General features: G+C 52.0%; 1 protein-coding gene across 1 annotated transcript in view; it reads right to left on the bottom strand.

The window, feature by feature from the left end:
* TIMP2 (TIMP metallopeptidase inhibitor 2) overlaps nt 1-25063 on the bottom strand; it is a 73387-nt gene that overhangs the window by 11637 nt on the left and 36687 nt on the right. Inside the window, exons 2-3 of the mRNA XM_030924022.1 lie at nt 10374-10474; nt 7419-7527 (exon numbers count right to left, since the gene is read on the bottom strand). Of these exons, the coding sequence (XP_030779882.1) occupies nt 7419-7527; nt 10374-10474 (210 nt within the window). The remainder of the gene's footprint in view (nt 1-7418; nt 7528-10373; nt 10475-25063) is intronic.

The raw sequence follows: 25063 nt of genomic DNA, 5'->3' as shown, positions 1-25063 counted from the left end.
CTAACCTCCAGCCATCCTCCTGCCTCAGCCTCCCAAAATGCTAGGATTACAGGTGTGAGCCACTATGGTTGGCCCATTTACTTATTTTCTTTATGCAAGAAACTGTTTGCACTTGGCACCTTTAGTTCTGTGTCCTCATCAAAACCTCGTGCCTCCTCCTTGAGATACTAAGTAGTGTCTGAGTTTTAAAGTTAATGGAAATGTTAACAATTTGAAAAAATATACAGAATTCAACTGAGAAGAGTATTACATATTTTGGAAACTTTAAAATGTATGCACATAAAAAGAAATAAAATCTGCCAGCCGGACGTAGTGGCTCACACCTGTAATCTCAGCACTTTGAGAGGCCGAGGTGGGCGGATCACCTGAGGTCAAGAGTTTGAGACCAGCCTGACCAACATGGCGAAATCCCATCTCGACTAAAAAAATACAAAAATTAGCTGGGCGTGGTGGTGTGTGCCTGTAACCTCAGCTAGTCGGGAGGCTGAGGCAGGAAAATCGCTTGAACCTGGGGGGCAGAAGTTGCAGTGAGCCAAGATCGCACCACTGCACTCCAGCCTGGGCTTTGTTGCCTCCGTCTCATTCATAAATAAATAAATAAATAAATAAATAAATAAATAAAATCTGATCCATGCTACAACATGGATGAACTTGAGGACATTATGCTAAGTGCAACGCTTCATCTATGGAAGGAGGTATGACTCTACCTCTGCGAGGTGCCTAGAATGGGCAAATTCATGGAGATGAAGTAGAAAGGTGGTTGTCAGGGGCTGGGCAAACAGAGGAATAGGGAATTATGGGTTAATGGGGACAGTGTTTCCGTTTGGGATGATGAAAAACTTCTAGAAACAGATAGTGATAGTTACACAACATTGTGAATGTACTTAATGCCGCCCAGGTGCGGCGGCTCACACCTGTAATCCCAGCACTTTGGGAGGCTGAGGTGGGCAGATCACCCAAGGTCAGGAGTTCAAGACCAGCCTGGCTAATGTGGTGAAACCCCATCTCTACTAAAAATACTAAAAATTAGGCCAGGCACAGTGGCTCATGCCTGTAATTGCAGCACTTCGGGAGGCTGAGGCGGGCAGATTACCTGAGGTCAGGAGTTGGAGACCAGCCTGGCCAACATGGAGAAATCCCGTCTCTACTAAAAATACAAAATTGGCCAGGCATGGTGGCGCATGCCTGTAATCCTGGCTACTCGGGCAGCTGAGGCAGGAGAATCGCTTGAACCCGGGAGGTGGAGGTTGTGGTAAGTCAAGACCGCACCATTGCACTCCAGCCTGGGCAACAAGAGCGAAACTCTGTCAAAAAAAAAAAAAAAAAAAAAAAAATAGCTGGGCATGGTGTTGGGCACCTGTAATCCCAGCTACTTGAGAGGCTGAGGCAGGAGAATTGCTTGAACCCAGGAGGCAGAGATTGCAGTGACCCGAGATTGCGCCACTGCACTCCAGCCTGGGCGACAGAGAGAGACTCCGTCTCAAACAAAAACAAAAACAAGCAGAGAGCCTCAGCACGGGCGAGGATTCAGCCGGGTATGTTTGGAGACCGGTGCTGGCTCGGACCAAGGTCACTTTTGTATCCAAGAGGCCATCTGTGCATGGGATCCCCACCCTTCGTCCCTCTGCAGCTCTGCAGTTTGGCCGGAGAGCCCCTAGAGGGCAGTGTGAGGAAACTGAGCTGGGACTGCTGGGACTTACTTTAAAGGCTGTTCCCTATGGATAGGAAGAGAAAGAGGCTGCAGAAAACTGGAAGTAAGTTCCCTGCACCACAGGAGATTTTGTCTCCTTTCTCGTCTCTCTAGATTTTATTTTTCTGATGACAAAAGTAATAAATGCCATAATTGTAAAGGTTTCACAAATACAGGAAAGAACTGAAAAGGAGACAGCAGATGCTAACATGCTGGGAAATTTCCTCCCATGCTCTGTTCTGTGCACAGGCGCAACAGCCCCCGAATAGCCACACTGCAGACCATCCCTCTGCCATGCACCACTCTGCGTGCTGTGCAGCCACCCCAGCTCTTCTGCCTCCTCTGTGTTTTTCTGAGGGCATTAGTTAGCTGGTAAGATCTTTGTACCACAGGTGATTTTTGTCCCCTTACTCTTCTCCATTTGATTTTATTTTTCTTATTGTAAAAATCATAGATAATACTGGGCATGTAAAATGGTGCAGCTGCTTTAGAAAACGGTCTGGCAGCTCCTCAAATGGTTAAACCTAAAGTCACCCAACCCCTCCCCACCCCCTGCCAATTCCACTGCCAGGGATACACCCAGGAAAAAATGAAAACAGGTCCCTGCAAAATCTCACACACCAATGTTCATTGCAGCATTTGTCACAACTGCCAAACAGTGGCAACAACCCAAATGCCCATCAAATGATGAGAGGATAAACACAATGTGGTCTGTCCATACAATGGAATGCTCAGTCACAGAAAGGAATGAAATTCGGATACACACTGTAACATGGATGAGCCCTGGAAACACGAAAGAAGCCAGTTACACAGGGTCACACATATTATTCCGTTCCTAGGAAAGCCCAGCATAGACAAATCGATAGAGATGGGAAGTATACCAGTGGCTGCTTAGGGCTGGGGAAGGGGAAGTGGGGGTTAGGAGGGTAATAGCTCAAGAATACAGGATTTCTTTTTGACTGTAGTGATGGTTGCACAACTCTGTGAATATACTAAAACCACTGAATTGTAGGCCAGGTGCGGTGGCTCATGCTTGCACTCCCAGCAGTTTGGAAGGCCAAGGCGGGCAGATCACCTGAAGTCAGAAGTTCAAGACCAGCCTGGCCAACATGGTGAAACCCCGTATCTACTAAAAATACAAAAATTAGCCAGGCATGGGGGCACATACCTGTAATCCCAGCTACTTGGGAGGCTGAGGCATGAGAATTGCTTGAACCCGGGAGGCAGAGATTGCAGTGAGTCAAGATTGCGCCACTGCACTCCAGTCAGAGGGACAGAGTGAGACTCTCTCTCCAAAAAAAAAAAAAAAAAAACCACTGAATTGTAGAATTTTTTTTTTTTTAACAAGGTATTGCTCTTACCTAGTCTGGAGCACAGTGGTATGACACTGCAGCCTCAAACTCCCAGGCTTAAGCGATCCTCCCATCTCAGCCTCCTGAGAAGCTGGGACTACAGGCACATGCTACCACACCTGGCTAATTTTTTTAGTTTTTGTAGAGATGGGGTCTCACTATGTTGCCCAGGCTGGTCTCAAACTCCTGGCCTCAATCATTTCTCCCACCTCGGCCTTTCAAAGTGCTGGGATTACAGGCATGGGCCACCATACCTGGCCCGAATTGTACATTTTTAATAGGATAAATTGAATAGAGTGTGCCTTATATCTCAATAAAGCTGTTAAAAAAAAATAAGTGCTCATGGCTAAGCACGGTGGCTCATGCCTGTAATCTCAGCACTTTGGGAGGCTGAGGCAAGTTGGTCATTTGAGGCCAGGAGTTCGAGACCAGCCTGCCCAACATGGTGAAACCCCGTCTCTACCAAAAACACAAAAATTAGCCAGGCATGGTAGCACACACCTGTAATCCCAGCTATTCAGGTGGCTGATGCACGAGAATCGCTCAGGAGGCAGAGGTTGCTGTGAGCCAAGATTGCACCACTGCATTCCAGCCTGGGCAACAGAGGGAGACTCTCTCGGAATAAGAATAAGAATAAGAATAAGAATAAGAATTGCTCATAATTAAACATTTTAGGAAGTCCGGAAATGCATCTTAAAAGGGGGGAAAGTCTCCTATTATCCCCAAGGAGAGGGACAGAAGTCCTGATGACTGAGATACCCAGCAAAGCAGGAGCTGCGAGCATGTTAAGGAAGGGAGGGAAGATCTTACCCAAGGAGAGATAACAGGAGTCTTCCCTGCCCAACTCACACCCCTGCATCTTCCTCCCTGCAATGACGTCCTCCCATCCACAGGCAAGGACGCCACCTTCTCCCAGCAGTAAGTCTGTCTAGACCCTTGGACCTGTGAGAGTCTCTTCCTTTTGCACCTTCCAAGCATTCACTCACTATTCACAATTCACAATTCCCCATAAGCAAAATCTGTCTATTTTCTCTGCTTTCTTTTCCAGTCTCCCCAGTCGAAACATCTGTGTACTCCATGATGACAGGAGCCAAAGATCTCACTGTGGGAATCTTCCATTGTCCCTAACACGGGGCTGGGCACCTAAAAGGTGCCCACGAAGCACATGTTGATTTTTAGAAGGGAAAGAAAGTACATGTCACCTAAACCAGAAGAAAATCTCCCAACCATGGCTATTTGGATCCAGAGTGTATGTGATGATGACAGTTGCCTTTTGGAACAAAATATAGTACCAGGCTAGGGGACTTGTCTCGTCTCTTCTTTATCCCCATTTTTTTTTTTTTTTTTTTTTTTTTTTTTTTTGTGAGACAGGGTCTTGCTCTGTCACCCAGGCTGGAGTACAGTGGTGTGATCTCAGCTTGCTGCAATCTCTGCCTCCTGGGTTCAAATGATTCTCGTGCCTCAGCCCCCTGAGTAGCTGGGATTACAGGCACATGCCACCACGCCCAGCTAATTTTTATATTTTTAGTACAGACAGGGTTTTACCATGTTGGCAAGGCTAGTCTCGAACTCCTGACCTCAAGCAGTCTGGCCGCCTCAGCCTCCCAAAGTGCTGGGATTACGGGCGTGAGCCACTGCACCAGGCCTTGTTTATTCTTTTCTTCTTAAGTTTGTGATCAGATTCCTACTTCCTCAGGGAGGAGGGGAATACTGTTCCTTAACTGGCTGAGTCAGTGCCGTGCCGGACTGTGGCTGCTGGCCACGTGTGGCTGTTTACATTGAAACTAAAATTACTTGAAATGAAATACAATTTAAAATTCAGCTCCTCGGCTGCACGAGCCATATCTCAGGTGCTCACGAGCCACAGGGCTGGGGGCCGCTGGACTGGATGGTGCAGAGACCGTTTCCATCACTGCAGGAAGCTCTTTGAGCCCCGTGGTTCTCAAGCAGGGGCAACCTACCCCACCTACCCCACCTCCCCTGGGCACAGGCGGCAATGTCCAGAGACCCCGCAACTGGAGCGGGTGCTATGGCATGTAGAGGGTGGGGGGCAGGGATGCAGCTGAATATCCTATAATGTACAAGGTAGAGGCCCCCGCAACAAAGAACAGTCCATCCCCAAATGTTAATAGTGCTGTGATTCAGAATCCTGTCCTGGCCTCCTGTGGTTCAGCCTCGCTGGACAAGCGGGGAGGTGGTAGAAGGAAGTAAGGGGAAATCATTTTATTTAGGAATAAAAATATAGGCTGGGCACAGTGGCTCACACCTATAATCCCAGCACTTTAGGAGGCTGAGGTAGGAGGATTGCTTGAACCTCAGAGTTCAAGACCAGCCTGGGCAACATGGTGAGACTTATTCTTTACCAAAAAATAAAAAAATTAGCTACGGCCGGGCACGGTGGCTCAAGCCTGTAATCCCAGCACTTTGGGAGGCCGAGACGGGCGGATCACAAGGTCAGGAGATCGAGACCATCCTGGCTAACACAGTGAAACCCCGTCTCTACTAAAAAAAAATACAAAAAACTAGCCGGGCGAGGTGGCGGGCTCCTGTAGTCCCAGCTACTCGGGAGGCTGAGGCAGGAGAATGACGTAAGCCCGGGAGGCGGAGCTTGCAGTGAGCTGAGATCCGGCCACTGTGCTCCATCCTGGGAGACAGAGCGAGACTCCGTCTCCAAAAAAAAAAAAAAAAAAAAAAAAAATTAGCTGAGTGTGGTGGCACACACCCGTAGTCAATCCCAGCACTTTGGGAGGCTAAGGCGAAAGGATCACTTGACCCCAGGAAATTGAGGCTGCAGTGAGTCCTGATTGCACTCCAGCCTGGGAAACAGAGCAAGACTTTCTCTCAAAAAAAAAAAAAAAAAAAAGTGTAAACAAAGAGATGCAACAATTAACAAAATGTGCTGCATTCACACAATGATTTATCCCTAAAAAGTAAGGAAATTTGGGGCCATGTGCGGTGGCTCATGCCTGTAATCCCAGCACTTTGGGAGACTGAGGCGGGCAGATCAACTGAGGTCAGGAGTTCGAGACCAGCCTGGCCAACATGGTGAAACCCCATCTCTACTAAAAAAAAAAAAAAAAAAATCAGCCAGGTGTGGTGGCGCGTGCCTATAATCCCAGTTACTCAGGAGGCTGAGGCAGGAGAATCAATTGAACCCAGGAGGCAGAGGTTGCAGTGAGTCTAGACCGTGCCACTGCACTCTAGTCTGGGCAATAGAGTGAGACTCTGTCTCAAAAAAAAAAAAAAAAAAAAAAAGAGTAAGGAAATTCTGATATATGCTGTAACGTGAATGAACCTTGAAAACATGATGCTACTGAAATAAGCCAGACACAGGACAAATACTGCAGGGTTCCATCCATGTGAGGCCCCTGGAGCAGTCAAATCCACAGAGACAGAAAGTAAAATGGAGGTAAAATAGATGGTGGTGATGGTTGCACAACAGTGAATATAGCTAATGCCACTGAAGTGTACACTTGAAAATGGTTGGCTGGGCGTGGTGGCTCACGCCTGTAATCCTACCACTTTGGGAGGCTGAGGCGGGTGGATCACCTGAGGTCAGGAGTTTGAGACCAGCCTGGCCAACATAGTAAAACCCCGTCTCTACTAAAAATACAAAAATTAACTGGGCGTGGTGGCATGTGCCTATAATCCCAGCTACTTGGGAGGCTGAGGCAGGAGAATCGCTTGAACCCAGGAGGTGGAGGTTGCAGTGAGCCGAGACTGCGCCACTGCACTCCAGCCTGGGCGACAGAGCGACACTCTGTCTCAAAAAGTAAGAAAAGAAAGAAAGAAAGAAAAGAAAGAGGGAGGGAGGGAGGGAGGGAGGGAGGGAAGGAAGGAAGGAAGGAAGGAAGGAAGGAACGAAGGAAGGAAGGAAGGAACGAAGGAAGGAAGGAAGGAAGGAAGGAAGGAAGGAAAATGGTTAACATGGCTACATTTTGTTACGTATATTTTACCACAATAAAAAAAGGAGACAGATGAATGCATAAGTCAAACAGGCCTCGTGCACAGTATCAACAGACGTCACGCAAGCTTTCCGCCCTCCCGACGGCAGAAAGGGTTTCTCTGCCTTGCACGTCTCCAGCATCCTGCACACGCCTCCCTTTTAGGAGCAAAAGGCAAAAATGCTCACTTTTTTTGTCTACCAATCTCAGATTTCCTAGGAAATTGGCAGGTAGGTGAACATTCACTAGCATTCTCTGACAGGAAGTGGCCGAGAGGGCACCGTTCAGTGTCAGGGCTCCGTACCCTGCCTCACTGTTCCTTAGCTACTCCACCTCCCCACTCCTCGAGCCTGGGAAACGAGCCCTGGAAGGCGTCTAGGAACAGCCCCACTTCTGTGTGAGCCTCTGGCTGATGGCCCCCCTCATACACACCTGCAATGAGATATTCCTTCTTTCCTCCAACGTCCAGCGAGACCCCACACACTGCCGAGGAGGGGGCCGTGTAGATAAACTCTATATCCTTCTCAGGCCCTTTGAACATCTGGAAAGACAAGGAGGAGGACATGTAAGCAGAGGGAGGCCGCACAGTCGGGGAATTTCGTTCCCATCCAGAACACCCCGGGCGGCACAATCTGCATCCGGGGTGTAGCCAGCACCAAAGAGGACCGGGAAGTGCAAATTGCATGGGTTAGAAAAGGACTGTTACAGCTGGGCTCAGGGCTCATGGCTGTAATCCCAGCACTTTGAGGGGCTGAGGTGGGCGGATTGCTTGAGGTCAGGAGTTTGAGACCAGCCTGGCCAACGTAGCAAAACCCCATTTCTACTAAAAACACAAAAATTAGCTGAGCGTGGTGGCAAGCGCCTGAAATCCCAGCTACTTGGGAGGCTGAGGCAGGAGAATCCCTTGAACCTGCGAGGCGGAGGTTGCAGGGAGCTGAGATGGCGCCACTGCACTCCAGCCTGGGTGACAGAGTGAGACTCCATCTCAAAAAAAAAAAAAAAAGAAAGAAAAAAAAAAGAAAAGAAAAAGACTTTGTATAGCGAAGTGATTCTTTAGAGTCAACTTTTAGTGTGGCAGATCACAGCAGGTGGGCACAAGACTGTCATCTGGAGCGTGACATCCTCAGACAACACCTCTGTCCCCTTACCGCCCTGCCCCAATGAGGTCATTTCTGAATCTCTAGGGAGGGGCTTTTGTACCTCCACATGACTCTGGACCACCATGAAGGACCATGACTTTTGCATATTTCCAGGAATTTTTTATTTTTTTGAGATAGGGTCTCACTCTGTTGCCCAGGCTGGGGCTACACTTCAACTTCCCAGGCTCAAGTGATCCTCCCACCTCAGACTCCCGAGTAGCTGGGACTACAGGCGTGTGCCACCATACTCGGCTTTTTTTTTTTTTTTTATTAGTAGAGACGAGGTCTTGCTGTATCACCCAGGCTGGTCTCAAACTCCCGAGCTCAAGCAATCCTCCTGCCTCGGCCTCCCACAGTGCTGGGATTACAGGCATAAGCCACTCCGCCCAACCCATATTTCCAGGAATTTTGATCAAATATTGTCTACTTGATGGCAATGAGAGCCGAGAGGCACCTCAGGAATTAGGACGTAACTCCATGGGACAGAGGAGTTTGCATTCTCAACACCTGACTTACTCACGGCCTTTCAGGAACACACCTGTCCCCCCCGGTGAAGAATGGCATTTTCCCAGCACTCGGGGAGGCTGCTTTTTTGTCCCCGCTGAAGAGTTTCAGTAAGCAAACCCAAATGGAACGGGAGCATGCCTGATGCCAGGACAAATGGTTTTTTGAGAGTGACACTCCAACTTGTACCAAGAAAGGTTATGTTGATGCTGTATTAAATGACATCATTTGCCAAAAGGCTAAAAGCGTTTCCTTGGCACTGACACTGGCCTTTTCACGACCCCTTTATGAGGTCGTAAGAGCAGATCCTCTTTCCTGCTTCATAAAGAAAGAGGCTCAGGCACTGACAGACTAGGTCATCCCCTTAAACTGACATAGATGTGATGATAAAGCATTCTGCTGACCTTCTGATAACACTGATTTTCAACTACTTTTTTTTTTTTTTTTTTTTTTTTTTGAAATGGAGTTTCGCTCTTATCGCCCAGGCTGGAGTACAGTGGCATGATCTCAGCTAACTGCAACCTCTACCTCCTGGGTTCAAGTGATTCTCTTGCCTCAGCCTCCCAAGTAGCTGGGATCACAGGCGCTCGCCACCATGCCCAGCTAATTTTTTTTTTTTTTGAGATGGAGTCTTGCTCTGCTGCCCAGGCTGGAGTGCAGTGGAGCAATCTCAGCTCACTGCAAGCTTTGCCTCCCCGGTTCACGCCATTCTCCTGCCTCAGCCTCCTGAGTAGCTGGAACTACAGGTGCCCGCCACCATGCCTGGCTAATTTTTCTGTATTTTTAGGAGAGATGGGGTTTCACCATGTTAACCAGGATGGTCTTGATCTCCTGACCTGGTGATCCGCCTGTCTCGGACTCCCAAAGTGCTGGGATTACAGGCGTGAGCCACCGTGCCCAGCCATGCCCAGCTAATTGTTGTATTTTTAGTAGAGATGGGGTTTCTCCATGTTGGTCAGGCTGGTCTTGAACTCCTGACTTCAGGTGATCCACCCGCCTTGGCCTCCCAACGTGCTGGAAGTATAGGCGTGAGACACTGTGCCTGGCCTACTTTTTATTTTTAATAACAAAATTAAATATGGATGACTACAACTACTACCATATCACACGGCTGTTCCTCCACCTGCGACATGAATTTTCTTCTCTCTTACAGATCATGTTAGTTACTATCAATGACAACAGTATCACCTCTCCTGCCCCAGGCCAGGCCCTGCCCTCACCGCCACATTTTTTTTTTTTTTTAAATATAGGGTCTCACTCTGTCACCCAGGCTGGAATACAGTGGTGAGATGTTGTCTCACTGCAGCCTCCACCTCCTGGGCTCAAGCAATTCTCCCACCTCAGCCTCCTGATTAGCTGGAACCACAGGCGGGCGCTACCGTGCCTGGCTAGTTTTTTTGTACAGATGGATTTTCACCATGTTGCCCAGGCTGGTCTTGAACTCCTGAGCTCAAGTGATCCGCCCACCTCGGCCTCCCGAAGAGCTGGGATTACAGGCGTGAGCCGTGACGCCCAGAAAGGTTTCTGAAGGAATTGAACTTGTGGGGAACATGTCATCTCCACACAACTTTTCAGGCATTCGAGGATGAAGGGAAATCGGATCTATTTGCAGCTTGATGACCGCATCCTCTGCTCTGCTCCACAGGTGGCCAGATCGTGTTCCAGGGACCCAGGCTCTCTGCCCACCCCAACACCCCACAGCTGTGCCCACAGTGCTGCCCGGGACGCCGGCGGCCACTAATACCTTTATCTGCTTGATCTCATACTGGATCCTCTTGATTGGGTTGCCATAAATGTCGTTTCCAGAGTCCACCTCCTTCTCGCTGACCGCTTTGGCCCTGATCACTGCAAAACACAAGACACAGAGGTGAGGAGAGTTCCCCAAACATGCTCCTGGGGCTAAGGAGAGGGATAAGGTGTCCAGGCCTGCAGGAGGCGCTGGGGGGTTACAGACAGCAGCAAGGTGCCAGGCGGGCAAGGGGCATGGTGATCCCAGCCCCCAGCACGGCGTCCCCTCCTCCAAGCTGAGCAGTGATGCCCAGCCTCCTCCTCCTTCCACGATTCTTCAACAAGAATCCCTTCTTTGTTGACAGGGCTCAAGCCAGAAGCCCAGAGTCCCTTGTGACCAGGGCGGTTTCTGTAACAGTGGGAGGCAGTCATTGATTTGACTGAAGCTCATCTGTTGATATCATGCTTGAGTGCTTTTGGCTTTTTTTTCCTTCTCTCCAGTGGGTACTCACTGGTGGCTGGGGCAAGCAGGTACACCACTGAACTGACCCGCAGTCCCACACATTCCGTGAAGGATGGGACATTTCCCCACCCTCTAGCCACTGCCTATTGGAAACAAACTTTTCTGGGCCGAGGGCAAAGTGAGAGTTACCCACCTTAAAGGCGCCTTAAAAGTACCCGGCATATTTAGGTTTGGGGGTCTTACATCTGGAAAAGTCTGTCCAGCTGTTCTGACCTGGAAAATGTTCTATGAGTAATTTTTTTTTTTTAGATGGAATCTTGCTCTGTTGCCCAGGCTGGAGTGCAGTGGCACAATTTTGGCTCACTGCAATCTCTGCCTCCCAGGTTCAAGTGATTCTCCTGCCTCAGCCTCTCCAGTAGCTGGGATTACAGGCGCTTGTCACCACATCTGGTTAATTTTTTTTTTTTTTTCAGACGGCGTCTCACTCTGTCGCCCAGGCTAGAGTGCAGTGGCATGATCTCGACTCACAGCAACCTCTACCTCTTGGGTTCAAGAGATTCTTCTGCCTCAGCTTCCCAAGTAACTCGGATTACAGGCAGCTGCCACCACACCCAGCTAATTTTTGTATTTTTAGTAGAGACAAGGTTTTGCCATGTTGACCAGGCTGGTCTTGAGCTCCTGACCTCAGGTGATCCACCTGCCTCGGCCTCCCAAAGTGCTGGGATTATATGTGTGAGCCACAGTGCCCAACCTTAAGTTTTGTATTTTTAGTAGAGACAGGGTTTCATCACGTTGGCCAGGCTGTTCTCAAACTCCTGACTTCAAATGATCCACCTGCCTCGGCCTCCCAAAGTGCTGGGATTACAGGCGTGAGCCACTGTGCCAGGCCTGGGCGATTCTTTGCAGTAACACAGATTCTATCAGGGGCACAACAGGGGCAGGATCAGAAAGTTTCACCCAAAGGAGACATCAGCAGGCACACTGGCAGACCCAAGGGACAGATGCTGAGGAAGGACAAACATAAGGAAAGAAGAGCCCAGCTAAGCCACAACCAAAGAGGAAGGAGATGAAGAAGAGGCAGGGCTGGGGCAATTCCAGAATATTCTGGAGCCTGAGGTTGCTGACAGGCCATGCAATGCAGGGCTTCCTCCTAGCAATTAAGCCAGGACTCTGTTCTGCTCCTGGTAACCTGAGGACAAGCAGATGGGTAATTCATGCGGTCACTCAGGCAGGGTTGGGTAGAACCCTCCCTTTTTTAATTTCAAGGTCATTAGTTGGTGACATGGTCTGTTTTAATGGCTTTAAAAGCTTTGCCCTCCCAAACTCAGCTATTCAGGGTCACTCTGGGTAAGTGCTATGTTAGGGTGGATATGAGCAAAACAGAGAGGAAAGGAGCAGACCATGCCAGGCTCCAGGCAGCCTCCCAGCCCCAGCCCCGGCCCACATGCTCAGCTCAAATCTCTTGGAACCCCTTAGGCAGGGCTGTCTCTTCCCACAGGGGCATGGAGGCCCACAGACTCCCTCTGTATCCATGCCCTCGGGCCCCAGCACTGCTCTCTGGATCCCAGGCTCGCACCAGAGTCCCACGCCATAGCCCCACTGCCCCGCCTGGGCACAAACCCCATTCTTCTTTCATCTTCTGTTGGAGCTGAGTCACGACTGGCCAAGGCCACAGGTTCCTGTTTCCCAGGCTAAGCCAGGCCTCATCCTGAAAAGCCACATCTAGGAAACGTCTCCCGGCAGGCCACACCGGAACAGAGGGCTTTGCCCTGACGGCCCCCTATTTCCAGTGCCCTCCCAACCATCCTCTCATCCACTGACACCAGCTGTCTTTTTATATTCACGTTCCTTTCTGCTCAAACATCATCCTTGGCTGCTCCCTGCCACTCCCCATAAAATATGAGAGCCTTTGCAACCTGAAGTCAGCCAGGGGACTCGGCTGCTGTGCCCAACACTCCCTACCCGTGCTCCTGCTATTCTACCAGTTCATAATACTCCCCAGCCCTGACCACGCCCAGGTGCATCCATACCTCTGAACAGGCAAGTTTCTTTCCTTTTTTTTTTTTTTGAGACAGAGTCTTACTCTGTCACCCTCCAAGGCTGGAGTACAGTGGTGTGATCTCAGCTCACTGCAACCTCCGTCTCCCGGGTTCAAGTGACTTTCCTGCCTTAGCCTCCCAAGTAGCTGGGATTACAGGCATGCACCACCATGCCTGGCTAATTATCATATATATATTTTTGAGACAGAGTTTCATTCTTGTCGCCCAGGCTGGAGTGTAATGGCTCGATCTCGGCTCACTGCAACCTCTGCCTCCCGGGTTCAAGCAATTCTCCCGCCTCAGCCTCCTGAGTAGCTGGGATTATAGGTACCTGCCACCTTGCCAAGCTTTTTTTTTTTTTTTTTTGTATTTTTAGTAGAGACGGGGTTTGGCATGTTAGCCAAGCTGGTCTTGAACTCCTGACCTCAAGTGATCCACCCACCTTGGCCTCCCAAAGTGCTGGGATTACAGGTGTGAGCCACCGTGCCCAGCCTGAACAGGTAAGTTTCTTCTGCCGCAAATGCCATCTCCCTCTCTCTGCCTGGAGAACTTCTCTTCATCCTTCAAGACCCAGCTAAAATAGCCCTTTTCTGTCTTCCTCTGGGAAATCCTGTCCTTCTGTAGCACTTGGTATATTCACCATCTCTTTTCCATCCTGCTGTCAATTCCTGCACACCTGTCTGCTCAGGGCCCTGGGAGGTCCTAACAGGTTGAGGCTAGATTCTGACTGCAGAACAGGTGGTGCTCACTGTTTGCCAGATGGAGCTGAGATGATGCTGACAACTTTGGGCTGGTGGCCCAGGTGCAGTTTGTCCTCAGCTCTCTCGCTCCCTGCCTAATCTATATACCTTATAACAATGCTGCACCAAAAAACGTTTATGCAATTCGGTCAGTGTGCCAGATGAACTTGGTCAAAGTTTGCGTTTCATGTAGCAGAGTCACCAGTTCAAAAGCAAACCAGGGCTGGGCACGGCAGCTCACTCCTATAATCCCAGCACTTCAGGAGGCCAAGGCGGGCAGATCACTTGACGTCAGGAGTTGGAGACCAGCCTAGCCAACATGGTGAAACCCCATCTCTACTAAAAATACAAAAATCAGCCAGGTGTGGTGGCAGGTGCCTGTAATCCCAGCCACTTGGGAGGCTGAGGCAGGAGAACTGCTTGAACCCAGGAGGTGAAAGTTGCAGTGAGCTGAGATCGTGCCACCACACTCCAGCCCGTGCAACAGAGTGAGATGCTGTCTTTAAAAAAAAAAAAAGAAGAAGAAGAAGGCCGGGCGCAGTGGCTCACGCCTGTAATCCCAGCACTTTGGGAGGCCGAGGCGGGCGGATCACGAGGTCAGGAGATCGAGACCATCCTGGCAAACACGGTGAAACCCCCGTCTCTACTAAAAATACAAAAAAATTAGCCGGGCGTGGTGGCAGGCGCCTGTAGTCCCAAGCCGGCCTTTACTACAGTCTACTGAATTCTGTATGTTATTTTGGAAATTTCTGGAGCTGCTTTTCTTTTTTTTTGTTTTTTTTTTTTTCTGTTTTTTTTAAGATGGAGTCTTGCTCTGTCATCAGGCTGGAGTGCAGTGGTGCAATCTTGGCCCACTGCAACCTCCACCTCCTGGGTTCAAGCAATTCTCCTGCCTCAGCCTCCCAAGTAGCTGGGATTACAGGCACGCACCACCATGCCTGGCTAATTTTTTGCATTTTTTTTAAGTAGACACGGGGTTTTACCATGCTGGCCAGGCTGGTCTTGAACTCCTGGCCTCGTGATCCGCCCACCTCCCAATGTGCTGGGATTACAGGCGTGAGCCACAGTGCCCGGCCTTGGAGCTGCGTTTCAATGGTCCCCTATGCTGCACAACGCTTAACGTACAATAGGCACCCAATAAGCATGTCACTGGAGTTTAGAAAATAAGCAAAGATTACTTAAAAACGGCCAAAATGTTGCATCCTACCCTGGGCATTGAGGTTCACATGTTGTTCTCTTACAAAAATGCCTAAGGCTCCCAGGTGGCAGCTGGGCACTTGTTTGAAGGAGGCAGCAAGAGACAGAGATCTTGCATTCACCCCGGATGGCTGGGTGATCTTTGAGAAGTTCCTTGACTTCATTGAGCCACAGTTGTTCACACCTAAGACGGAGACGATGACAACAGTCCTGACACTTCACGAGTTCATGGTGATTGCTACAGGAGCTGGTGTGGAGCCTGCGGTGCCCGGGAACTCATGTGCGTATGGTTCAGGACCATGAGCATCACAGAGATAAGCAAGGCAAATTCTCCCACTCCCGTGGGTGAGGCATTGGGACGATGGCATCACGCTACTCAGGTACAGAGACCTCGTCCTGGTCAGCAGGTCACAGAGTCTCGATTTGATGCAACTTCCCAATGTGCTAGCTTTGCCTGGGGGCTGCAGATTATACACTTCCCTCCTTTAAAGTGTCAGAAAAGAGGAGGCTGGTTGAATCAAAGGTCCAGGGTAGCCACGTAGAGTTAGGACTAGAAAAAGAACTGGCGAGAAGGCCACCAGATGCCTGCAGGGAAGTGGGGGTGAGGGGCCTGGAGGAGCAGAGCCTGAGGGTATCCCCATCTCCACTGGGCTGCTTTAGTCTGCCCCTGGGGAACAGAATTCCGATTCTTCAGGGTCTCTTTAAATTGGGGGTGGGCACCTCCTCCCCCACTTTGCAAAATGAGAAATTACGTGAAAGAAGGAAAATGGGAATGAAGAGAGGCAAAGAAGGACCAGCTCCACAGCAACCTTCCCCAAAGCACCAGCCGCAGACACGAAGGAGAGGGGCCGGTTGACAGCTTTGATTAGTGCACACCGGTTGGCACAGCGGGATCTGTACCGCCGACCTGCTCAGAGCAGCGGGTACCTGTTGGGGGTTGTTGCCCAGAGGCGACAGCAGGTGGTGAGAGGGTCCAGGGTGGATCCTGTATGTATGCAGAAGGCCTGGCCTGGGAGGAGCATCCAATCCCGGCAAGGCGACAGACGATGGACAGGAACGCAGAGAAGGAGAGTTTCCAGTGGCCAGTGGTGGACAGAGGAGGAGGGAGACAGAGCTCTCCAGAACACATTTCCATGCCAATAGCAATGGTCTGCACTCTGGGCTCCAGGATGGACCACCAGGACTGTAGGGGAAAGAAGGCCACTCCAAAGGAGGGAGGGCCTCTCTGAGTCCAGACCATGTGAAGAACAGAGCTGGGGAAATCGAAAAGACATAAGGAATCTGGGAAGAAATGAAAATCATGGCACAGACACGTTTACTGACCACCTACTGGGTGCTGGGCCTGGTGTTAGGCACTGGGGCAGGGTAGGGGGGTGTCAGCTCATCTCCTGTCCATGCCCCGAAGAGGGGACTGCTCTGTTCCTCTGCCCCTTCCCCAAGGAGCCAGAGGCAAGCTGCAAGAGGGGGGAGTCTTTATAAAGATTCTCGTTCTAACTGCCCTGAGCCCCAAAACCACGGCCTCTCCCTGAGCGTCTCAGATTTCGTTTTTCCTTCTTTCCCTTCTGCTGTGAACACAACATCTGGGTTTGAGATCAAGGGTGATACACTGGCTGATGAATTCACTGCCAGATGCCGGCTACTGGAATGTACAACCGTCGGCTGAATTCAAAGCACACACAACCGCAGGGCCCCACCCCCACCCCTCCGGCCCAGGACACCACATGATGTCACCTCCCCCCCTGCAAAAACAATCCCTCGCGCACCCGCCAGAGTGGAGACGGAAAAGAACTGGGTGGGCGGAAAACCAAGGTCGCGGCAGACGATCCAAAGAGGATGCGCTACGGTCAGACTTCGAGAATCGCAACGGCCCCTGGAAAACCATGAGGCCGCACTGGCTGCTACTCTCGGACAGGAGCAGACAGTGAAGGCGGCTTACGGGAGAACCTGGTGTCACCAGCATGGGCCAGGGCCAAAGGCTGGCCTGAGGGGCGGCACCCTCCAGACTCCAGCCACGCCAGCCCCAGGCAGAGACGACAGGGCTTCTGTGGCACGGTCCTCTCTTGTTCTCTCTCCTTGGTGTCCCCTCTGCTGCCATCAACATGTGGGTCCTGCATCCTCATGTCCCCTTCACACACCCACCAACACCTTTCCAATCCTACTGTGTCCACAGAAGCACTACGGAAGTTCCTGCGGAAAATAAGAACAAGCTATGCCCACAACTGGGGGAGGGAGCCAGACCCCAAAAGGAAATTACCTCAGAAGGCCGGGTGCAGTGGCTCACACTTGTAATCCCAGCACTTGGGAGGCCAAGGCGGGCGGGTTGCTTAAAGCTAGGGGTTCAAGACCAGCCTGAGTAACAGAGCAATACCTCATCTGTTAAAAAACAAACAAAAAACAAACAAACAAACAAACAAAGCCCACAAAAATTAGCTGGGCGTGGCGGCATATGACTATAGTTCCAGCTACTCAGGAGAATTGCATGAACCTAGACGTTCAAGGCTGCAGTAAGCTATGAACGCACCACTGCGCCTTGGTCCTGGGTGACAGAAGGAGACCCTGCCTTTGAAAGAAAAAGAAAATTGCCTCTAAGAAATGCATTTATTCCACACTCATTGAATTCTCTTTATTATCTTGCCAGGGCCCAACTGCTCGCTGGAGGAATCCCACGTGCTATGTGTATAAATATACCATATAGAACATTTCCACTTGAGCCACTCTGCCGGGCCCCCAGGCCCAGGTTTGGGACAGGCAAACCAGTGGACATCAACACCCAACCTCTAGACCGCTCACAGCCTCTTCCCAGGGCGCTCCACACCCTGTAATAGCACAGCGCCCATCTTGGCTGAGGGACGCGCTCAGGCAGAAGGTGGCCCACTGTCCCTCAAAGTCACCTGTCTGCCCAGACGAGGTGCAGGGATCCCTGGGACTCAGAAACACATTCGGCTGCTAAATACACAGTCAAAACCCAGCCCGATCATCTGCGCCTTGCGTGCGAGCTGACTTGGACTGGGAGGGTTTGCTCTGTATCACCAGAGGGCACTGGCCCTCCCAGCCGTCCACCCTCTTCTGCAGGCTCCAGCTTCCACCTGGGGAGGGGCGCCCACAGGACCCGCACTGGCAGGAAAAGCGCCTCCCTCCCCTCTGTCCTGTTCTGCTCATGGCCCAGCAGAGAATGCCAAGGAGTCCCCATGCTGTGAACATTGGTCATTCCTGGGAGTCAGGTGGGGGCTTCAAACACGTGTCAAATACCCTACTGGTCCAAATCACCAGTGGGTGGGGGGCATTCTGATGCTGCAGCTGGGTCAGAGTCAGCCCGGAGCACCCACAGTGGCAATGAAGACCAGTGGCCGCTGCATCCCAGGGACCAGCCCTGGAGGACTCCACACTGCCTAGATGCAAATACAGTCTGCAGGCCGGAGCTGCCGACGTCTTCTGAGCGTCATTTGGTTCATTTGCCTCTGGGTGGAATTGCATGCCAATCATTTCAGACGAATTATAAAAGAAACAATTCTCTCTCCCAGATGAAACCCAACCTCCACTTACTCCTGGGCAGGATCCAATGGCAGTTGCAGGTGGACTCAGCTCTGTTCATTTACTGGGGAAGGACTGTGACGTTCCATGCCTCCTGTCTAAACTCTCCAGAAAAGTGGGGTACCATGAGTGCCAACATCTGCACCCTCAAATCACACAGCTAGTAAAGCCCTTGCTAATGTTTGTAACTATAACTTGCGTTGCCATTCAGGGTGACAGTCTCTTGTCCTTTCGGGTGGATGTGACGACACCACATGGCTGGTCAATCTGGCTGGGGCTGCTTGACCACTGACTTTTTTTTTTTTTTTTTTTGAGATAGAGTTTCGCTCTTGTTGCCCAGGCTGGAGTGCAATGGCATGACCTCGCCTCACTGCAATCTCCGCCTCCTGGGTTCAAGCGATTCTCCTGCCTCAGCCTCCGGAGTAGCTGGGATTACAGGTGCCCACCACAATGCCCAGCTAATTTTTTTTTTTTTTGTATTTTTAGTAGAGACGGGGTTTCACCACGTTGGCCAGGCTGGTCTCGAACTCCTGACCTCACGGGATCCACCCACCTTGGCCTCCCAGAGTGCTAGGATTATAGGCGTGAGCCATCTGGCCTGGCCTGACCATTTTGATTAATATGTCTAAAGCGCCAGTTGAGCGTGTACCAGGGCCCCTCTGCCCCAGCCGCCCCCAAGATCAGAGTCTGAAAAGGGAGGTGAAGCCCCTTTCCCCACTTCTGGTGTCTACACCCTCAGCTCGGGACAGATGTCCAGTAACACAGCTGTGGCCCTGCCCTGCGACTACTGTAATCAATGTCTGTATTTCTCATAGTCCTGCTCTCAGATCACTGTAGGATCCATAAATGTTTGTGTGCAACGAATCTGGGATCATAGTAAAGACCACTTAGAAACATGGAAGTTCTCCATTCAGGCAGCACCTCCTTTTAGCAGGATAGGGCTGACCTCGCCAGCTGAGGCGGCAGAAGTGGCCACAGACGCTGCCAGGGATGGCAGATGGTGATCCAGGAAGGGGCTGTGCTCACAAGGACCCCAAATTTGCTCTAGTCCTCTAGGTTTGGAGGCTACGCCTCTTCCTACGGAAATGCATGGGGCGCAGGCGCACAGGGCAAGGCTGAGTAGCCAGGAAGTGTCACAAGGGTTGTGAGGTGACAGTGAGGGTTAGCTGGTCCAGCTCACCTTCGGCTTCTGGCCTCAAGTGACACAGCCGGGGGCCCTCGGTGGACAGTCCGAGGGTCTCCCCCGAGCACTGGGCTCTGCCCTTCCTCGGCCCCTTCATGCCGGCCCCTTCTGGCCAGTGGTGTGTCAGACCTCCTCCCAGTTCACTCCTTTTAGGGAAATGAGCAGAAAAGGGGGCTGTGACTTGGTAATTAAAAACAGCCCTGTGGTGCTGGGCGGGACCCAGGCTCTTCCTGCCCTGCAGCTGCTGCAGAGGCCAGACCCACCCTCAGGTCCTCCAACCTCCTCGGTCCCCAGAAGCCAGCAATGGGGCCTTCTGGGGAGCAGGCAAGACCTCAGCAGAGGGGGCAGCATAGGAGCACACTGGGCACCTGTCCCCAGTGGAGGGTACAGACACTGGAAGTGAGGACACGGGGCACCACCTCCCTTTCCAGACTCTGACCTTGAGAGTTTGTGGGTGGCTGGGACAGAGGAGCCCCAGGTCCACCCTCAGTGGTGACTTGCAGCTCTGGAGCAGGGCAGGACCGTGACATCCAGGGTGAGGACAGAGGACTTGGCCCGCATGACTCAGGCCAGGGTGAGAAATGCCTGGAATGACAACTACTCAGAAAATATGTTTTGTTGTGGGCGGGGGGTGGGAGGGAGGGTTGGGCAGAGAAGATAACAGGGCACACAACAGAGATCAGGGGACAGAAGCACAGCCTCAGCACTGGCCACACCACCTGCCAGCGGGCACCTGGGGGTGTTCCAGGCCTCGCCCTGCCAGGGAACGCTCCCTCCCCGGCTGCCCAAGGTTTTAGCGCACGTGAGCTGCTGGCCACTGAGTGCCCGTCTCCATGGAGACCAGCTCTCCCATCTCACTTCCTGCCCATTCGTTTTGGCTCCCCCTTGGGGAACTCGAGTGAAGCAGCATCCATCAGAACACCCCAGCCTCGCAGAGCTAAGCCGCACTCTCTGCCCAGCCTTCCTGCTGCCCTCCCCACCCCAGGGCCCTGCTCCCTCCTTCTGCAGCCCTGGGAGGACCTCCGGCCCACGTCCTGCTGCCCTCCCTTTCCCTGGTGGGCCAGCAGGTCTCATGCCAGAGCCTCTGGCTGGGCTCGGCCCTTCCCATTCACGTGCTGCTGAATCACTCGAAAAAAATGCACCGACCCTGGGAGGATTTGCTGAGAACAGGGCGGCTTTGTGGAGGGAAGTGCAGCTCTGCATTTTCTCCGCCAAGACCCACGGAAGAGCCAAGCTCAGCCCTGCAACCCCCAGGCAGAGCTGGAGCAGGAACAGGAGCAGGACCGTGCAGGGCAGGAGGCAGAGGGAGCTTGGAGAGGCACCGAGGGAACCCCCACCCGTCCCTGCAATCCGCCCCCCAATAACGGCTGAGCAGGGGGCCAGGGTGACAGCTCTATAGCCAGGGGCAGCAGCAGATTCTCTCCTCGTGCTGTTGCTGGGGGGCTGCAGCTCGCTGCATTTCTCAGGAGACAGAAACAGGGACATGAAGGCTGGAATCCCGGGGACTACACACCCAGGAGAGAATGAAAGCGGGGGGCTGGTGTCCCCACTCCCCTTTCCCTTCCTCCTCAGCACAGCCTCAAAAACAAGCCCCATGCTGAGCGGCCCCCAGCCTTCCTGAGCTTGTCCTGGGGGGTGTGCGTCTGTGTAGCCCCGTCTCCAGCTGTAGGATTCGGCCTGGGCTGTCACGGCAGTTGCAAGTGCAGGCTGCACCCCAGCCCTCTGCCCCGTGTCTTCTTGGAGGTCTCGATATAAGCTCCTTGCCATTTGTACTCATTGGAAGAATGACCGCAGGTCAGGGAGGGTGCTCTGCCCACCCCTCCACTCTAAAAACCCTATATCCCTTTGTCTTACGTGTCTGAGATCCTGGTCACACAGGGCTTGGGGTGGAAGGGAGATTTGTGAGGAGAAAAGACGGATCCCCCAGGGCAGTTCCCAGTGTGGGGTCACATCCAAAACCCGACTGGCCAGCAGGTTGGGGGAGAGCAGGCCAGGAGGTGAACAGCTGGCACCTGCCAGACCCAGCCGGCCTCCCCCAGCCCATGGACAGCTGACCTCAGCAGCAAGCACAAGCGACGCTGCTGCTCCCCCTCCAAGCCTCACAGACAAACGGGGCAACCCATGCACCACTGCTCAGCCATGGGGGCCTTCCTGGGTCCCTGTGGTTTGGGGAGAAGAATCCACAAGGCAGGGAGCAAAGAAGAGCCCAGAGGACGAAGGTTCCAGCAAAAGCAGAGTGAGGCGGGAACACGGAAGCTGTCCCCCGAGGGTGGGAGCAGAAGCACCAAACCAAAGCAGAGCTCTAGAAGGTGCGAAGTGTTCAGAGCAGGAGAACCATGCGGGGTGCCGGAAAGTGCTTTAGGAGGATGAAGCTGAACATGGCCACCACATCCGGGGTCCTCACCACTGCTGGCATGGCAGTGCTCTGTGGAAACCTCAGGAGCCCCACACCCTTCCGGGTGGCTCCATCCCTTATTTTACAGTCAAATGGAGGCTGGGCAAGGGCTGGGGTGTGAGTCCAGGGGGCACCCCTGAGCCCGCCAGCATAGCCCTATGAGGTACCTGGCACTTCGGGGAGGATTTAGGCTCACAAGGCAGGGGGTGGGCCCTGTGCACCTGTGTCCGGAATAGGGGCGGTGGGAAGAGAGATGCTGGAACCCGGGTGTGAGGGGCAGGAGGTGGAGGGCCAGGCCTTGGAGGAAGTGCAGAAACCTTAACACTCTCCCAGGTCACCGAGCTGTTGGCAAGTGGCAGAGCCAGGGCTCCAACCCCGGCAGTAGGGCTCTCACCAGCTCCTGGTGGAGGCATGGGATGGGGTGAGTCAGGGGAGGCTGGAGGCTGCCCCACGGGCCTTTCCACCACAGTCCAGCTGTGCCAAGGTGACCAAGAGGGGAGGGGAACACAGGTGCTGCCAGGCCCTGGGATGGAAAGTCACCTATGACATTTCCGTAAGAATCACTGGAAGGCCAGGGTTTTGGGTGTGGGCGTCCTGGAGAGCTGTTTTAGTGCCCACGCCAATGCCCCAGTTAAAGAACCAGCCCGTCCCCTTAGCCTTCTGCAGGACAGGTGGGAAAGGGCCGGGTGTCTGGTCCTGCTGCCATGGGACAGTGTAGGTGTGACCGTCCAGGCAGAGATGAGTCACCCTCCACCCTGTCTCACTGCCTGTCTCCACACCTAGTTTTAGCTCAAGTGTGGCCAAGAAGGGGCAATTCCTAACCTAGAACACACGGGTCACAAATACTACCTTTGAAAACAGAAACGAGAATAACCCACTCAAAGCCAGGCTGGTCCCCCCATCAGACCATGGCTTCCAGGCTAAGGCATGAAGACCTTGGCTACTCAATGTTTGGGCCCCATTGTGGCCATGGCTTTTAACTCAGTCATCCCCTAACATCCTCTCTGCCCTCTCAGACAGAGGTGATGTTACAGTGACAGGCGGCTACGCTCCAGGTCTCCATATGCAAAAAATAGCTGGACACAACGCAAGTGCAGAAACAGCAGGAGCACAGTGACACCCTGCCCCGAGAAATCCATGTGGCTTTTGAGAAACAGCAGCCCTCCTGACCCCCAGCTTCCTTCTTAATCATGTTGAGCCTACAGCAAATTGTGGAGTGACTTTGCAACCCTAGCCCATGACATTCTGGAACCAGAGGATAGATACAAACCAGGCTAAGATCAAAATTTGCTTTTTTTTCCCCCTAAGATAGGGTCTCTGTCACTCAGACTGGAGTGCAGTGGCGCAATCACAGCTCACTGCAGCCTCGACCTCCCAGGCTCAAGGGATCTTCCCACCTCAGCCTCCCTCGTAGCTGGAACTATAGGTGCAGCCCAGTGTGCCTGGCTACTTTTTGTTTTTACAGAGACACAGTCTCACTATGTTGCCCAGGCTGGTCTCAAACTCCTGGGCTCAAGCCATCCACCTGCCTCGACCTCCCAAAGTGCTGGGATTACAGGTGTGAACCACCATGCCGGGCCCCAAATTTTCTCTACTTGGCCTCAAGCAGAAAGCCACAGACAAGAGAGACCTAAGCTACTCGTGATTAAAAAACCCAAAAGCAAAAACAAAAAGTCTTGTGGGTTGCTGCTCCCACCCCGTCCGAATGAGCATAATGCTTGTTGGTTCCACGAGCTTCACGTTCTCCAGGGAAGCCCGGCTTGAGTTTCTCAGAGGCGTGCACTTGGGGTCCCGCTGGGCACCTCACCCCACACAGCCACAGTTCCAGCTGTTATTCACTCATCACCTGCGTCCTCCACCAGAATGGGAGTCCTATGGTTCCATGTGCGTGGCTCACTGCTCATCTCTAGTGACTAAGACAGTGTCTAGGACTCATATCTGTACATTTATTTATTTATTTTGAGATGGAGCCTCCCTCTGCCCCCAGGTTGGAGTGCAGTGGTGCAATCTCAGCTCACTGCAACCTTTGCCTCCTGGGTTCAATTAATTTTCCTGCCTCAGCCTCACGAATAGCTGGGATTACAGGCGTGCGCCACCACGCCCGGCTAATTTTTGTATTTTTAATAGAGAAGGGGTTTCGTCACATGTTGGCCGGGCTGGCCTTGAACTCCTGACCTCAAGTGATCCACCCACCTCTGCCTTCCAAAGTGCTGGGATTACAGGTATGAGCCAACGTGCCTGGCCTCATATTTGCAAATTAAATATTTTGTAAGAGCAGGTCAATCTTTTCTGGGGAAAAAGGGTAAAAATAGGAAAAAAAAAAAAAAAAAAAAAAAAAGCAATAAATGGGATCTTTCCCACACCTACATCCCAGCTGTGCCAAAAGCACTTTTTGATATCCAGTCTTTTGATTCAAATGCATCAGAGATATAGTCCTCTTTTTGGAAACAAGCACGAAACGGGAGAAGCTATGATCATACACACGATGAGGATATGCCGCAGTGAAAATGAGTAAGAGAGGCGTTTGTGTGATGTGGATGAATTCAGTAACCATGCTGAGGCCAAAAAGCCTAGCTTCCAAAAGACCCCACAAAATATCCTTTTTATAAAGTTCAAAACCGAGTAAAACTAAACACTATGTTTAGCACACATGTATGGATAAAGATAGGGAGGGCCAAACCCCAAGTTCAGCAGGTATACCTTTTGTTTCTTTTTCTTTCTTTCCTTTTTGAGATGGAGTCTCGCTCTCTCGCCCAGGCTGCAGTGCAGTGGTGCAATCTCGGCTCACTGCAACCTCCACCTCCTGGGTTCAAGCAATTCTCCTGCCTCAGCCTCCTGAGTAGCTGGGATTACAGGTGCTGCCACCACGCCCAGCTAATTTTTTGTATTTTTAGTAGAGACGGGGTTTCACAACGTTGGCCAGGCTATTCTCAAACTCCTGACTCTCAAACTCCGATCCACCAGCCTCGGTCTCCCAATGTGCTGGGGTTACAGGTGTGAGCCACCGCGCCCAGCATCTTTGTGTTGCTGAGACAGGGTCTTGCTCTGTCACCCAGGTTGGCAGTGGCATGATCACAGCTCCCTGCAGCCTCAGCCTCTGGGGCTCAAGCGACCCTCTTGCCTCAGCCTCACAAGTAGCTGGGACTATAGGCATATGT

Source organism: Rhinopithecus roxellana, chromosome 19 (genome assembly GCF_007565055.1).
Source record: "Rhinopithecus roxellana isolate Shanxi Qingling chromosome 19, ASM756505v1, whole genome shotgun sequence".
NCBI lineage: Eukaryota > Metazoa > Chordata > Mammalia > Primates > Cercopithecidae > Rhinopithecus > Rhinopithecus roxellana.
This window is presented reverse-complemented; position numbering and strand designations above follow the sequence as displayed.